This window comes from Drosophila takahashii, chromosome 2L, assembly GCF_030179915.1.
Source record: "Drosophila takahashii strain IR98-3 E-12201 chromosome 2L, DtakHiC1v2, whole genome shotgun sequence".
In the NCBI taxonomy this organism is placed as follows: Eukaryota; Metazoa; Arthropoda; class Insecta; order Diptera; family Drosophilidae; genus Drosophila; species Drosophila takahashii.
In genome coordinates this window covers 21,310,288-21,325,342 of record NC_091678.1, presented here as the reverse complement: position 1 = coordinate 21,325,342, position 15,055 = coordinate 21,310,288, and the positions used below count along the sequence as shown (strand labels likewise).

The window sequence follows — 15,055 nt, the reverse complement described above, 5'->3', positions numbered from 1 at the left end:
TTAAACATGGTACTATCGATAGGTAAGGCGTTAGTGATTTATCGTCTTCATCAGCTGTTTCTTCTTGAAGCCGAAAAAGTTTACAAATCTTAAATTAATTTGGAAAATAAGAATGGTTAACGATAAAAAGCGTCGCTCACGATCGCGGGAGCGTTACAGGGAGGATCGGCCGGCGGTGGGGAATCCGCGCGATCGGGAACGGGACAGAGACCGTGCGAGGGAGCGGGATAGGCAGTACGAGAGGGAGAAGGACAGACGCCAAAGGCGGTCGCGTTCCCGGTGAGTTTTCAAATTATGATGAAATGTGCTCCCCAGACTAACAACCTCTCGTTTTCCAGGGAGGATCGCGTCAGGCGAAGGTCGCCCGAACGTCAGAGGCCCAGGGAAAATGTCCGTGAGCGGTCCAGAGAAAGAGCAGGAGCTCCATCAGCTGGTGGTGCTGAAAAAAAGGCCAAAATGGATGCTGGCGATGCTGCTCCACCCAAACCCTTAATAGTCGACGACGAAGAGCTGCGGGACGACAAGGATGGCAAGCTGAAGAAGGAGCCGCTCTCGCTGGAGGAGCTGCTGGACAAGAAGAAGCGAGAGGAGGAGGCCAGGAGCAAGCCGGTCTTCCTGACCAAAGAGCAGCGCGCTCTGGAGGCCATCAAGCGGCGCCAGGAGGAGGTGGAGCGCCAGCGAGCCGCCCACGATGCGGCCCGTGAGCAAATGGCTGCCGCCAGCAAGGTCAGCATCTCCATGGGCACGGCCATGGCCTCGGGAGCTCCGCCGCCGGCCATCATGGCACCGCCACCCAAGCCGGAGCGTCGGGAAAGAGGAGGCGGGCGGGATCGGGGCGATAGGGGCGATCGCGGAGAGCGAGGCGATGACAAGCGGGCCGAGGATCTCACCCACAAGGACAAGGAGAAGGAACTGGAGGCCATTAGGGAGCGTTACCTGGGCATAATCAAGAAAAAGCGTCGCGTTCGCCGGCTCAACGATCGCAAATTCGTTTTCGACTGGGACGCCGGGGAAGATACCTCCATAGACTACAACAATCTGTATAAAGAACGTCATCATGTTCAGTTCTTTGGCCGAGGAAACGTGGCCGGCATCGATATCAAAGAGCAGAAGCGCACGCAGAGCAAATTCTATGGAGATCTCCTAGAGAAAAGGAGAACGGAGGCGGAGAAGGAGCAGGAGAAGGTGCGTCTAAAGAAGATGAAGCGAAAGGAAGACAAACAAAAGTGGGATGATCGACACTGGTCCGAAAAGGACAACGACGAGATGACCGAACGCGATTGGCGCATCTTCAGGGAGGACTACAATATCACCATCAAGGGTGGAAGGATTCCCAATCCCATTAGAAGCTGGAATGAGTCCGGTTTCCCCAAGGAGATCATCGACATCATCGATAAGGTGGGCTACAAGGAACCCACGCCCATTCAGCGGCAAGCTATTCCCATTGGCCTGCAGAACAGGGATATTATTGGCGTGGCCGAGACGGGTTCGGGTAAAACATTGGCCTTCCTCATACCCCTGCTCTCGTGGATTCAGTCGCTGCCCAAGATCGAACGCCTGGAGGATGTGGATCAGGGTCCTTATGCCATCATCATGGCTCCCACGCGCGAGTTGGCCCAGCAGATCGAGGAGGAAACAACCAAATTCGGCCAGCCCCTGGGCATACGAACGGTGGTCGTTGTGGGCGGTTTGTCCCGAGAGGAGCAGGGCTTCCGCCTGCGTTTGGGCTGCGAGATTGTCATCGCCACGCCCGGCCGTCTCATTGATGTGCTGGAAAATCGCTACTTGGTGCTCAACCAATGTACGTACATTGTTCTCGACGAAGCCGATCGCATGATAGACATGGGCTTCGAGCCCGATGTCCAGAAGATCCTGGAATACATGCCTGTTACAAACCTAAAGCCCGATACCGAGGAGGCCGAGGACGAAACGAAGCTAATGGAGAACTTCTACACCAAAAAGAAGTACCGCCAAACCGTGATGTTTACGGCTACGATGCCGCCGGCTGTCGAGCGATTAGCTCGTTCATATCTCCGGCGACCGGCGACGGTTTACATTGGATCCGTAGGAAAGCCGACAGAGAGAACCGAACAAATTGTCTACATGATGGGCGAGAACGACAAGCGCAAGAAGCTCATGGAAATTTTATCAAGGAAGATCGATCCACCGGTTATTATATTCGTCAATCAAAAGAAGGGCGCCGATGTGCTGGCCAAGGGACTGGAGAAGCTGGGCTACAACTCCTGCACGCTGCACGGCGGCAAGGGTCAGGAGCAGCGAGAGTACGCATTGGCTGCCTTGAAATCGGGCGCCAAGGACATTCTGGTGGCCACCGATGTGGCTGGTCGTGGTATCGACATCAAGGATGTGTCCCTGGTCATCAACTACGACATGGCCAAGACCATCGAGGATTACACCCATCGTATTGGTCGTACGGGTCGTGCTGGCAAGACTGGTTGTGCCATCTCGTTCGTCACCAAGGACGACAGTGCTCTGTTCTACGACCTGAAGCAGTGCGTAACTGCGAGTCCTGTCTCGACCTGTCCGCCGGAGCTAACGAATCACCCGGAGGCGCAGCACAAACCGGGCACGGTGGTCACCAAAAAGCGAAGGGAGGAGAAAATATTCGCCTAAAATCAGCACATTTTAAGCGGAACTACTTTAGGCTAACACTACAAATTAATAAAGTTGGATATGCCAAAAGCTATTCCTTGGCATCCAAATTTTCATTTTTAAATACTTGTTTGATACTTTGGCACCAGTGCTGCCATCACTCAGCTTAAAAAAAGGAAAGATCTGCCAAAAAAAAAAAGCGGGAAAGAAAGGAAAAAAAATGTAAAAAGTACAAAAAGAGGACAAAAGTTACTTCTTCAATATTTTTGTGTTTTAGTTAATAGGTTAAATTTTTTACTAATTTAAATTTCTTTATTGCTCATCCGACCGTTTCTAAACTTATCGCACATTTTTCTGTATAAAAAAAACCGGCGCCCCTGAAAAGATATTTTTATTATTTTGTAACATTTAACCCTTTTTCTTAAAACGAAAAGTCAAATTTTTTTTTAGCAGATCGAAAAAAATTCTGGAATTCAAAAATTATAAAAATAATATGCAAAAGGTTTGTATTAATTACATCTAACCAGTTTTAAAAGAAAAAATCGAAAAGGTATTTAATTTTTTTAATTATTTTTTTATATTATTTTTTATTTTTTTTATAAAATCCCAACCAATACCAACGACTAGAAAAACTAACATTAAAAAACTTGTTTTCGAAAAAAGGACAGATTTCCGGACATTGGATGATTGAAGTTTCTTCCGGATAAAGCCGTTAAAAAAAGGACAGATCTGTCCGGAGAAATGACAAAATGGCAGCACTGTTTGGCACATAAAAATAGGAAAATTTAGATTTTGTAGCGTTTATTTACACAGCTCTCATCTCTGTAATCTCAAAAAGAACGCATTTCTGCTCTGCTTCGAGTCCAGCGGCATGTACTTGTCGTAGAAGTCAAGAATGATTTCCTCCATCTTGAAACCGAACTTTTGGTACAACATCACTGCGGAATTGGTGGCGGAAACATGCAACGTTATGTCCTTGGAGCTGCACGTCTGGATGAGATGGTACAGCATAAAGCTGGCGATGCCACTCCGTTGCCAACTGGGACGCACGGCCATGAACGAGATGTAGGCCTCATTGTAGCCCACATCGGGCACCAGAAATCCACAGCCGACTACCAGTTTCTTATACAAAGCCACTACACTGTAGTCCGGATAGCTGAGGCACTCGCTCACTGGAATTAAAAGGGGTCATATAAGTATAAAGGAAAATTTAAAATTTAGAAACACAACCCACCATCAATATTCGGCCAAAAGGAGCTCTGCAGCAATGCATTCACCGCTGGAATATGCTGTGGTCTCACAAAGCAAAAGTCAACAGTGGATCTCGTGGGATGCGATCCGTTCACTCGGTGCTGCAGCTCGCACATGAGTTTTAGCCAGGGCGGAGCCATCGTTTCGCTGCGGAAGATGAAGGGGTGGAGAACTCGCTGCGAGTAGGGCGACTGAAAGAGCTCGTATTGAGTGCATCCTGCGAGACGAGCGTGGAAGGAACTCCTTGCATCCTGCCGCGAATGGGCCAAAAGTTGATATCTATCCAGTATTTGAGCCTGCTGATGACCCAGCATTTTTAGGCGCGCTCTGCCCAAGGGATCTATATGCTCATCGAGGTTAAATATGGGGCGATTGTGGTCCCTTTTCCATTTCCGCAAGGACAGCTTTCGATACAGACGCCGCACATAGGCGGGTATGGTTATTTGGCATTGCCGCTCTAAGGAGATAATTCCATGCAGGCGTTGATACAACTTCTGCTCCTCGTACACGCTCATCAATTGAAGATTTTCGCTGGGTATGGCCAGGTCATCGGAATCCTGCGCCTCCTGCAGCCAAGGCCAGTTTCTCCGGGGCTGTCTCACAAATCCACTTGGTTTGCACTGCTCTATAAACGGCGTTTCAGCCTGTAGCGTATCGTCTTCATCTTGCATTTCCTCTTCCATTGGCTCCTCTTTAACCGCTTCACTTGCCTCTTGCACCTGGTAATTTGTGACCTGCACAATGCGTGGCTGTTGTGCGTCCTCTTCTTCCGTTTTGTCATCCTCTTCCTCGCCATCTTTTGGCTCCTCACTGCTTTCGGTGCAAGCCTCCTCTGTTGAATTGGTTTTCGACTCCTCTTGGACCTCTTCTTTGATGTGTTTCGTTCCCCTGACTTCCTTGGTGCTACTTGGTAAACCAAAACTAGTATCCATATCGTATAGACCTTCACTATTCGAAGGCGCCTGCAGCAGAGGTTCGGTCATGAAAAAATCGCTTTTACCCGCGCCAATCAGGGGAGGAGGCATTATGCCTGGTAGGCTACCAAACATGCTGAAATCATCGCCTCCCAAACTCTCAGCCAGGAAATCCATCAGACTAGCTTGAACCATGCTCAATGGTTGATGCTGGGGTTCCTCAGGGGGTGGGACTGTATTTTCTTGGGGAACTAATGGCGTCGGAAGTGGTTCCTGTGGCGCGGCTACAGGTGGTGCCTGCACCTTGGGCTGGCAACCCATATAGGGACTAAAAAAAGGGGAAGATATGTACAATAAGTACAGTGAACTTGTTTGAAATTCTTTAAGAGACATACATGGTACGGGCACAGCCTTCTGCTGAGCTGTTTGTTTCGGGTTCAACTTTTATAAGCTGAGTGTCCTGGCTATGATCGGTCACCGAGATCTCGCTGCTGCAGCTGGTCTCATCGGCGGCGGGCAAACGCTTTTCAATCCGTAATTGCTGCCGCTGCAGTTGCTTTTTCTCATCTGCACAGAAAAAAAATGGTAATGGTCAATTTGATATTTCTTAAAGATCAAGTTATCACTTTATGATTATTTTGATATGAATAAGATTATGTTAATTTTTTTTATGTAAATTTTTCTTACCAAAAAAATCATGCACTTAGAAGAGTCCTAAAATTTTTTTAAATACGCCAATTTTTTTGTTAGCCATTGTAGTTTACAAATCCGTAATAATTTATATTTATTTGATTTTTATAATAAAACTGAAAAAATAACTGTTATTTTTTGATTTTTATGTATAACAATTATTCTCTTGACATTAAAAAATTAAATTAAATTAAAGAATTAAAAGAAACATGCTAACCGTGTTTTATAAAACTTACTAAAAATCTTTAAAAAAAAAGCCAACCATGCATATTGTATAATTATATTTTTTTTTAATTTGTTTTACCCAGAAAATCGCCATAAATCAAGTTTGTGTTTTATTTTTAATCACTACAAATAACTGTTATTTGTCAACTTTTATTATAAAACTCAAAAAATAACAGTTATTCTTTGAGTTTTACTTTACAAATCCGGAAATAACTGTTAAAATGTGATTTTTAACATAAAACTCATAACAGTTACGGTCCCTGGATATGATAAAATATCACGTTGATATGTTTGAATCTTAGATTTGACATAAATCATATCGGCTTTTTATTGATATGAAATAAGATAGAAAAAACCAGGGACCGTAAATAATCATTATTTGAGTTTTTTATTTTAAAAAGACTACTGTGATATTTTGTTTTAGAAGTCAAAAATAACGTTCTTTTTACTCTTGTCCACAAAGTATATGCATTTCAACAAATCTGGAAAGCAAATTAAGTGTTATTTGTTCATGTCTATAAAGTGCATTAAAACCAGTTAAATTGGTGATTAAAACTTGTAAAAACCTCAGTAGGCCTATAAATAAAAATCTCAAATAATGATTATTTAGGGTCCCTGGAAATAACTCTATTTCATATCGGTTTTTTTTTCTGTGTGGTGGGAGGATGTTTAAAGACTTTATTGTTTTACTTACATTCCCTGAGGACACTTCTTGGCGTTAAGAAGGGCTTGGCCAGTTTCCACCAGCCGTGTTCCTGAAATACATCCAGGCCCGACTGAAAGTACTCCGGACTGTTGTGGGACAGGGCTCCAGATACAGAACCCGTCCATTGCTTCCGGCGGCGACTAAAAAATATGAATTTTGTAGGGTTTTATCAAGAATTAATTATTTTACGACCACCTACACATTGGGTCCGAATATGAAGTTCCAGTTCTTGTCCACAAAGCTGATGATGTGGGTGCGCCAGTGGAAGAAACCGTGGTGGCCCAAGCCCTTCTGTTTGATGGACAGATTGTATAGCGTTAGCGTGAGCACCAGTAGCCAGGGAATCCTTTGGCGCAGTATCACTTCCTTGATGGGCTCCAGGGACGTGGGCACCGCCGATCCTTGCGCCTTGTCCAGCACGCACTTGACGCACGTGAACTCGAAAAATATGTCGCCCAAAAGATCCCCGGGCGTGCTCGCATGTGGCAGGCACTTGATGTGCACCATTCGACGGCACTGCTGGCACTCCAGGTAGTTGTCATCCTCCACCGCCATTTCGCAGTATCTGCAGGGTCCTTGGGGATCATCCCAATCGCTGGGCCGATTCATTTCGAGTGTTTAATTTGAAAGAAATTATGGAAATCAACAGTTTGTTTATAAATTTAGAGAAACACACTAGTTATCGATATTATTCGGCGTTATGTGTGGGGATCTATCGATAGGCCCAGTCAAGAATACTAAATACTAAGAAAATACCGTCAAGGGCCCTCTGGTGGGTGGGAATTGGAACGTATTTGAACGGAAATTTGAATATAAGATATATTTGTAATTCAAAACAATGTTCCATTCTATTTATTCTAATCTTAGTTTAGAAGAATAACAATACCAGTAAATTGAAGTTTATTAATTACTAATAGAAAATTTTACATAGTAACTTTAAATCCCATTCAGGAAAATTTCAACTTTGATAATTCGTTGTTAACTGTTTACTTTAAATAAAAAATGGTTTTAAATATGATACTAAATAATAAAAAAATAAGACAAATAATTACCTAAAGGAAAATTAATAAGAACAAGAGTCCGAATTTCCCTTCGCACACAGAATCTCCTTGATTTGTGCAGTACAGGATGGCCGATTGATCAAACATGCGGCTGTCACGCCTCCACCCACCGACCACCGTTCATTGGCAATGCAACGAAAATGACATTAATGGGCTCTTTACGGCTTACGCATAATTAAGGCCGTTTCCGGCAGACTCGGGCTTTAGACTTGGGCCCATGCTTTTGGCCTGGCCAATGTGTTGTCTTAAGCGGGCCTAATTAGGCATCGCCGGCTGTTCTGTTCGGCTGGAGCTGTTGCTTCTGCTGCTGTTGTGTGTTTGATGAAGTGCATGATTGGTTTACGGGTTCAAGTGGGATGGTCGAACCTGCGCCGCCCGTGTTTTCCCAGCCCCCATAAGTATGCAGCGGTTGAAAGAGTTTCAGGATACTCAGCCGCCAGATATGGATTTACAGATTTGTGAAAAAAATTGTTTGTCTAGGTTGTAAATTTAAAAGGTTTTAAAAAAAAATGTATTTCTTATTTAGAAATTAATTTTCTTTATTTTGAAATGATTTTTTCCGCTTTTTGATGATATTTTCGATGTTTTCTTAAATATAACATTGCAATTAAATTCTGTACCCACTGCCTTAATTTTATGTTAAGTTGAATGAGTTGAATCCATTCAACTTGCCAGTCTACAGCCCTTGAGGAGATTTTCATTTCATTCGCGACTGCCCGCTGGCAAATAAAAAAAACGTAAAATATGGTGAAATAATTTAATTTTTCTTGCAGGCAGCCAGTACCAGACCTAAAGAGACCAAGGAGTAAATTATGAGTAAAGATATGTATATATATTTTATTTATACAAAATCCCAAAGATTAAAAATACAAAGGGTTAACAATTCAACATTTGTTTCCTGAAATCCACGTAAAAATATGTTCTCGAACTCAAAGTCTATTTGCTGGACAGCCTTCTCGAGTAAGCTTGACAAATTGAATAGTCCCTCTTACTGATTATGACATTTACAGATGTGATGCTGGTAAGTATTTGATTGGCTACCCATTTTGTTCACAATAACCGATTTTGCACTCAATCAGCAGACTTATTTCACCTTTAGTACCACCCTTTTGACCCTTCCCATGACATCGAATACAACAAGGTTATGGGTTGACCGCTGGAACGAAGCGGAAAAGCAAGGGAAAAATATAGAGGCATCCCCATCGAGAGGGGCAAACAAACGCCGTCTGGCTGTCACTTAATCGAAGCCATTAGCGTTATTAGTGGGGCCGGTTCCAGCCGATGCACTGAGAAAAAAGCCTTGTGTAAAATATATTTAATAAATTTTTAAATCGCACCAAAATATACTATTTAATAAGTTTAAAAATTTTCATTGAAATGTCAAAAATATTATATATCTTTCTTAATGCATTTGATATATTTTAAGTCCTGTGTTCATTCTATTCCCACGCCTGACTGGCGGCCAAGTAGAGTGCAAAGAGCGTCTGGACATTGTGTATGTAATCCGCCTGTGACTCTAAGGGACCTTCCACTCCAAATCTCTCGCAAAGGACTCTCACGTAGTCAGCTAATGATATATTCTGCTGCAGGCAGGATCTATAGGCCTGATCTAAGGCATTCTTAGTCTCCTCATCGCCAAAAGATCTCGGCCAGTCCTCCAAGAGAACGTCTATATCCTTTCGGGGCTGGGCATCGTACATAGATTGCGTCATATGGACTTGTTCCACCTCAGAGATCCACTTGTCTATATCCTTGCCCGATCGGGCGGTGGGAATTAGCGAAGCGGAGGAGGCATGCCGCGGATTACGACCCATGCTACCGCTTAGTACCGATCGAAGTTTCATATTCAGGAGACTGGGTTCACTTTGAGTTCCCGAGGGTTCGTCAAGCAGCCATAGGCCCAACTTCTCCAAGTGATCATTCAACTCCTTCTGCCGCTGGGGTTGCAGGAGCGGAGGAGCCTGAACTTTCAGAAGGGCATCCACATCGCCCACGGCGGGCACAAATTCGGGGATAAAAGGTTGCAGATGAAACGGGGTATCGATCGTTTGTGGGGTGTATTTTACGATATAGGGAAACAGTTCCTTGAGTTCTCCGGGCAGGGATAATTCCTCCCATTTATCCGGACTCATGTTAAAGGATTGTTCTTCATGTCGCTCGGATCTGCCAGCGCCACCAGCACTGCTCCTCATGGGCAAAGTCAGCTTATGGTGCGGCAGCTTGGCACCACCTCTGGCACCTCCGGATCCCATTCCTCCACCCATGGCAGCTTCCTCGCTTCCGGAACTCATGGTGTCATCAGGCAGTGGCTTGGAACTCCGGTTGCTTCCCGGCCGCTTTTGGGCATGGGGTCCCGGCACCAGACCCGTCATCCCCACACCCATGGTCATTCCCTGCGGCAATTGCATCTCGCTGTCATCGTCATCATCGCTGTCCGCCTCGTCATCGTGGTCGATGATGTCCTGCAGAAGGCCATCGTCATCCGTCGAGTTGCTTTGGAATTGCTGGGTGGGAAGAAGATGTTGATTAATAAGGATTTTAAAATTTTTATAACTTAACAGACAGAAGAATATCATAAAACGATTTTTTTATTGGTTATTAAGTCCCCTAAAGAATGAAAATATTTAACTACCTTAAACAAAATCCAAAGAATACATTTACAATAATCCAATTAATGCAATATTTAAGTTTGAAGGTACTAACTTTATAAAATCCGAAAATAATCAAATTAATAAAGATATAATAAAAATTACGGAAATCTTTAGTCTGCTGACCAACTATACAATTACTCAGAAGAATAACTTTAGATCAATAAGACTTTTTCCGTGAAATTGAATTTTTCGGGGCAGTCTCAATTTAAATTTATATATGTATCTTTTTCATTTGCGGAATTTACCAAATAAAATTCTTCACCACTCACCATTCGACGATGCCTGCCCGCGGCTGCTCTTTGTGCACCTCCAGTGGCGCCACCTGCCCCTCCTTCTCCGCCCACTGCTCCTCCCTCTGCGACACCCCCCCTGGCACCTCCTGGTCCACCATTTCGCGGCTCCAGTTGAACACTGCTCAGATGCTTTGAGTCGGGTCCGCTGATTGTGATCTCCTCATCGTAGAAGTTCATGGCCATGGCCAGCTGCGAGGACCCGTACTCAGATTCAAATAGCTCTCCAGCTGCGAGTCCTCTCGAGCTATTCAGTTTCCTTTCGCCCGTTTTCCTGCCCACTTCCTGGTTTTCCGCGAAAATCCGCACAACACTTGTCTTGCAATTTTCCGCTCCTTTTGCAGGTGCTGCGTCCTCGTCCTTGTTTCCTTCCTTCGGCGCGGAGTTTTCTTTATCACAAAATATTCGGGTTTTTCAACGTTTTCCGTTTGGTTTTGTCTACCTTTACTTGCTTACCTGCTGGAAAGTTGTCAATTGCTTTGGCCAATGCCGGTGTCGATGTCGATGTGGTCGTCTTGACAACGCAACCCAGAAAATACTGGGAGAAATATTATGTCCCTAAATACAACAAAATTAAATTGTTAATCGTTACAAAAATATTTAAATTAAATTTATAAATCAGAAAGGGATCTGTTACTATTTTTTAAGTATAGCATAGAAAATAAAACTGCAATCATATTTAACACTAAATTATAATTTTATTATTAACATTTTACTTTCTGATTATGTCCCTCGTAATTCCCTCGTATTCTTGTTAAGTATACTTATTTTACTTTCAGGTTTTAAGTGTTTTTTATATATTTTTATTAAAACATTTTTCTCTCAATGTATCGAGTGGTTGTTATTGTCATATCCTTTTTGGCCTGCGAAAACATTTACAGCTGAAACAGTGGCCTTTGTTATGGGCCAGGGTTTTAATTACATTCAATTTTTGAACCGATTTACCATCACTCGCCGTTCGGTCTGAGTCCATTTAAATAATTTGTAGCTACTGTTTAAAGGGCGGTTTATGGCGGCGATTTATTAATGAACATGTGAAATTTTGTTCACCTCTCAAGGGGCCAATGAAAGGCTTAACCAAATCAGTTTTTATAAACATAAGGCGCCAGCTACAGTTTTTCCTGAAAATTTCTAAATATTTTCCACATTTATACATATGTGGGTTTTTTTTAGATATCACTTGGAATATTCAAGAATGTTTTCCACATTTTATAATCTAGTCTTTGTTGGACGTACTATACAGCATTGTTTTTGGAAGGGATATGCTGATAGAAGTTTATTATTAGGAGATAAAAAGTTGGAAAAACAAAACAATAGATAAGAATTATTTACAAATTCTTTAAGAATAAATGCTATCTTAACAAATTTGTAAGACACCAAGAAGTAAATTTACTTAATTTTATTGAACAGCTTAAAAAAATAATCTGTTTAATTAGAATGCAAATTAAATTAATAAAATATATTTTCAAATCTAGGTATATTTTTTTTTTATTAATTGAGGAAACATTATAAGGATCTATTAGAAGTCTGTCATAAAATACAAATAGTTTCCTCCTTAACATTGCCTTTTTAACTACGTCCATGTCTTTCATTCACACTTTTTACGCGCTCTCCCACTCATTTCTCTCTCTCTTGCTCACGAGCAAAAACAATTCCAACATGAAAAAGCAACATAGGCGAGATCATACCCTCTACTCCAATAACTAAAATTTAGCGTATCTTAGGAACCATCACTTTCAATAGCACTAATATATGGTACTTTAAGTAATAGCCCAATTTTCAGAAAATAATGACCACTTTCAAGATTTATGTAAGTTAGTTTAAAAAAAGGTTTGATGTACAAACTCTACCGTTTCTTACGATTTGTGGGTAAGAACTAAAAATTATTTTGCCCTTCGTCTAATTCCAATTTGTTATCCTCTAATTGGTTTCAGAAATAATTCTCCTTGTTTCATAATTCCAGCGAAAACAATATACCCTTTTTTCTTACGACTGATGGGTGCAACGAGAGAGCGGTTGGCCAACATTCTGTTAACATACTGTTAACGTGGAATAACAGCGGCGGGAGTTGTTTGCGTCGCCATACATCGGCATTCGGTTGTTGAATCTTTTGGGTTTCATTCGTGTTTTGTATCTTCTGGTGTGCGGACGTTACGTATCTCAGATTTCTCGTGGCTCGAGATTCAAGTGTTCAGATCCGAGTTTCGTCTTTCGGGTGCGTGTACATTGGTGCCGTTTTATCACGCTATCTCAATAACAGCGATAACAGCAGCAGCATTGGTCACTAATTAAATGCTGAAGTGTCTGAGTGTGTCAATTGAATCTGTACGACTTTTGATTGAATTAAATTACAAAATACAATAGCAATCTGCAATTAACGGTAATTAAGCCGGACCAGCGCGATAATTAAAACAATTTGATCGGGTGCCAAAAAGATATTCTTAACACACACTCCTTTTTTTGGGATAATTAAAAGGACAGTGTTTGCTTGTCTGTGTCCTTCCGGTGGAGTGAGTGTGTGTGCAGTGGCTGTGGAGGAATTTCTCATTAAACCGGCGCTAAAAGGATTACGAACCCGTTCATCTTCATCAGACCAGCAGCGGACCAAATAGCGGTAAGTTGCCGGGGATTCCCCCACATACATTTTCATTATCACACGTAAAAAAAAGAATAATAATAAAATATGGAACTGAAGATAACATGATTTATAAGAAATGTGAGGGTAAATATCAACAATTTTTAGTTCGTCATATTATTATTCATTCTGTGGTATTCCAAATGATAATTATAACAATTTATTTATAAGTACTGTTTCTATTATACTGTTAATTTAATTTGGAAAGCATTTATACATTGGATTTAACACGAACTACATTAAATTCAGAAAGAGTTGTATTTATTTTTTTCACTGTGCACACCTTCAATTCCTCATCCGTTTTATGTGTTGGCTTTTCACGCAACCCTCGCAAGAGTTAAAAAGGGTTGACCATGTGCCGAGGGTCAATATGCTTTTGTTGAGGTTAAACTGTTCTTGGAGGATACAAATCCCACCTCGCATTTACCACCCACTTACCGCCCCTTTCCCAGCGAGCCAAACAATGAAAGGCCCCGAAAAAGTTGCCGGCAATAAAACGAAATTGTTTTGAATTATTGAGATCTGAAAGAGAACGCCCTGCAACCGGATGGTCCCTTTCTGGTGATGCCTTTTTTATTTTGTTTAAATATAATTTATATTTGGCGCATTTATGGCCAGGACCTCGGGACCCGGAAAAGGACTGAGCACTCTTATAGGTGTCTGGGGGCATTAACGGTTAACATGTTTGCGGTTTTTGATTGCTGCAAAGTCCTTTTATCAGCCCATAAAACGAGGGTCTCCCAACGCCTGTCCCGCATTTGGGGCCATATGTTGGGCGTGAGGAATTTCGAAGGGGTGTTTTTGGGCTGGGTGTTGTGGTTTCTGCAAATTGGCGAAAGGTTTTATAGAGTTCAGCGGAGTAACGACCAGTTTATCATTTCTATATGCAGCTTTGTCGACGCCCGATAAGAGTTGTATGCAAACTCGAAAAAGGGTCAATGCACTGAAAACTGCAGCGAAGGAGAACTCTTGATAGTGATATAAAATTAAAATATTTTATTATGAAAATAAAGTGTTTTTCATTTGTACTTAAATGTTTTGGAAAAATTAAAAAGATATATTAATAACTTAAAAAAAGTTACAGTTTTTGTTAGTTTTCTATTTTATTTATACTTGTTATTACAAAAAATATTTCCTGATATCTAAGCTAGATCTCACAGTATTTTCTTGAAATATGTATCTTTATAAATAACTTAATTATAAGCTCTTTACTTTGCAACATTAATATACTTCACATACAAAAGTTAGGTTTAATTAACCGAAAATCCCGGTTCCATTAATATCGTCTTGAAGGGCATCATTTGCGCTTTCCCTTTACCCCAAACTCAATTGCAACCTTTAGCCAATATTGAGATTCATTTGCAGCGAGGAGAATCTAATTTCTTGACCAAGTCGGGAGCGTCGTTATTAGCTGGCCAACCGCATCCAGCATTCGACAGCCCTGCGTGGCCAATTAATTTCCATTCAGTAAATGGAAATGCGTAAACCATAGAACGCCGCAAATTAATTTCCCGACAAAACGAGAGAGTGAGAAACAGTCAGACAGATAGACGTTGAACTGAATGTAGCTGTTGGATCAACAAGGAGGAGGTACTAAAGGACAGTGCGTTTCATAGGTATATTTGGAAATAAATATTTTAAGAAAAGGTTTATTAAAAATAAATTCTATTAGGGTTTTTAAAGACAAGAAGATACTATAAAAAAGATTTCATAATTTAATTAAACTTGTTAATTCAATGAAGATAATTTTTTTTTGTTTTTGCTTATTTGGTTTTTGGACTTTTATTATTGGTAATTGCTTAATTTTCTTTAATACCTATACAAAAATTGTTCTGCCTTAGTTTATTTAATTTGCACTGTACATACCATTTATTTGCGGCCAATATAAATTCCTCGAGTTTTCTCTGCCATTTTTATTTGTACTTGCGGTCTGGTCGGCTGCTGCTATTGCTGTTTATTGTAATTTTTTATGGTCCAGCTATGGTTCTTTTTGGCCCCATAACTAGCGACTGGCGACTT

General features: G+C 41.7%; 4 protein-coding genes across 4 annotated transcripts in view; 2 read left to right on the top strand and 2 right to left on the bottom strand.

The window, feature by feature from the left end:
* Nucleotides 1-31: 31 nt before the first annotated feature.
* On the top strand, nt 32-2,737 carry LOC108069900 (probable ATP-dependent RNA helicase DDX23). Its single transcript, XM_017160164.3, has 2 exons — nt 32-279; nt 339-2,737. Exons 1-2 carry the CDS (start codon nt 113-115, stop codon nt 2,632-2,634), a joined length of 2,463 nt encoding a protein of 820 aa, XP_017015653.2. The 5' UTR covers nt 32-112; the 3' UTR covers nt 2,635-2,737.
* A 657-nt stretch (nt 2,738-3,394) lies between these two features.
* Nucleotides 3,395-7,078, bottom strand: Atac2 (Ada2a-containing complex component 2). The gene is made up of 5 exons (XM_017160135.3): nt 6,599-7,078; nt 6,388-6,539; nt 5,174-5,345; nt 3,848-5,106; nt 3,395-3,785 (listed from the first exon to the last, which is right to left on the bottom strand). The coding sequence occupies exons 1-5, from the start codon at nt 7,006-7,008 to the stop codon at nt 3,430-3,432; spliced, it is 2,349 nt and encodes a 782-aa protein (XP_017015624.2). The 5' UTR covers nt 7,009-7,078; the 3' UTR covers nt 3,395-3,429.
* Nucleotides 7,079-8,893: 1,815 nt separating this feature from the next.
* IFT46 (intraflagellar transport 46) lies at nt 8,894-13,991 on the bottom strand. The gene is made up of 4 exons (XM_017160145.3): nt 13,475-13,991; nt 10,858-10,959; nt 10,381-10,790; nt 8,894-9,964 (listed from the first exon to the last, which is right to left on the bottom strand). The coding sequence occupies exons 3-4, from the start codon at nt 10,585-10,587 to the stop codon at nt 8,900-8,902; spliced, it is 1,272 nt and encodes a 423-aa protein (XP_017015634.3). The 5' UTR covers nt 10,588-10,790; nt 10,858-10,959; nt 13,475-13,991; the 3' UTR covers nt 8,894-8,899.
* MESR3 (misexpression suppressor of ras 3) overlaps nt 12,523-15,055 on the top strand; it is a 41,718-nt gene continuing 39,185 nt past the window's right edge. The window contains exon 1 of the mRNA XM_017160155.3: nt 12,523-13,015. The gene's annotated coding sequence lies outside the window, so the exon portion shown is untranslated. The remainder of the gene's footprint in view (nt 13,016-15,055) is intronic.

Excerpts from the sequence above, each read along its gene's own strand:
- LOC108069900 (XM_017160164.3), top strand. The coding sequence starts at position 113 with ATGGTTAACGATAAAAAGCGTCGCTCACGATCGCGGGAGCGTTACAGG. Across the intron at positions 280-338 it reads CAAAGGCGGTCGCGTTCCCG|GGAGGATCGCGTCAGGCGAA; the intron begins GTGAGTTTTCAA and ends CTCGTTTTCCAG.
- Atac2 (XM_017160135.3), bottom strand. The coding sequence starts at position 7,008 with ATGAATCGGCCCAGCGATTGGGATGATCCCCAAGGACCCTGCAGATAC. Across the intron at positions 6,540-6,598 it reads TTCATATTCGGACCCAATGT|TCGCCGCCGGAAGCAATGGA; the intron begins GTAGGTGGTCGT and ends CATATTTTTTAG. Across the intron at positions 3,786-3,847 it reads CTTTTGGCCGAATATTGATG|TGAGCGAGTGCCTCAGCTAT; the intron begins GTGGGTTGTGTT and ends TTTTAATTCCAG.
- IFT46 (XM_017160145.3), bottom strand. The coding sequence starts at position 10,587 with ATGGCCATGAACTTCTACGATGAGGAGATCACAATCAGCGGACCCGAC. Across the intron at positions 9,965-10,380 it reads CGGGCAGGCATCGTCGAATG|CAATTCCAAAGCAACTCGAC; the intron begins GTGAGTGGTGAA and ends CTTCCCACCCAG.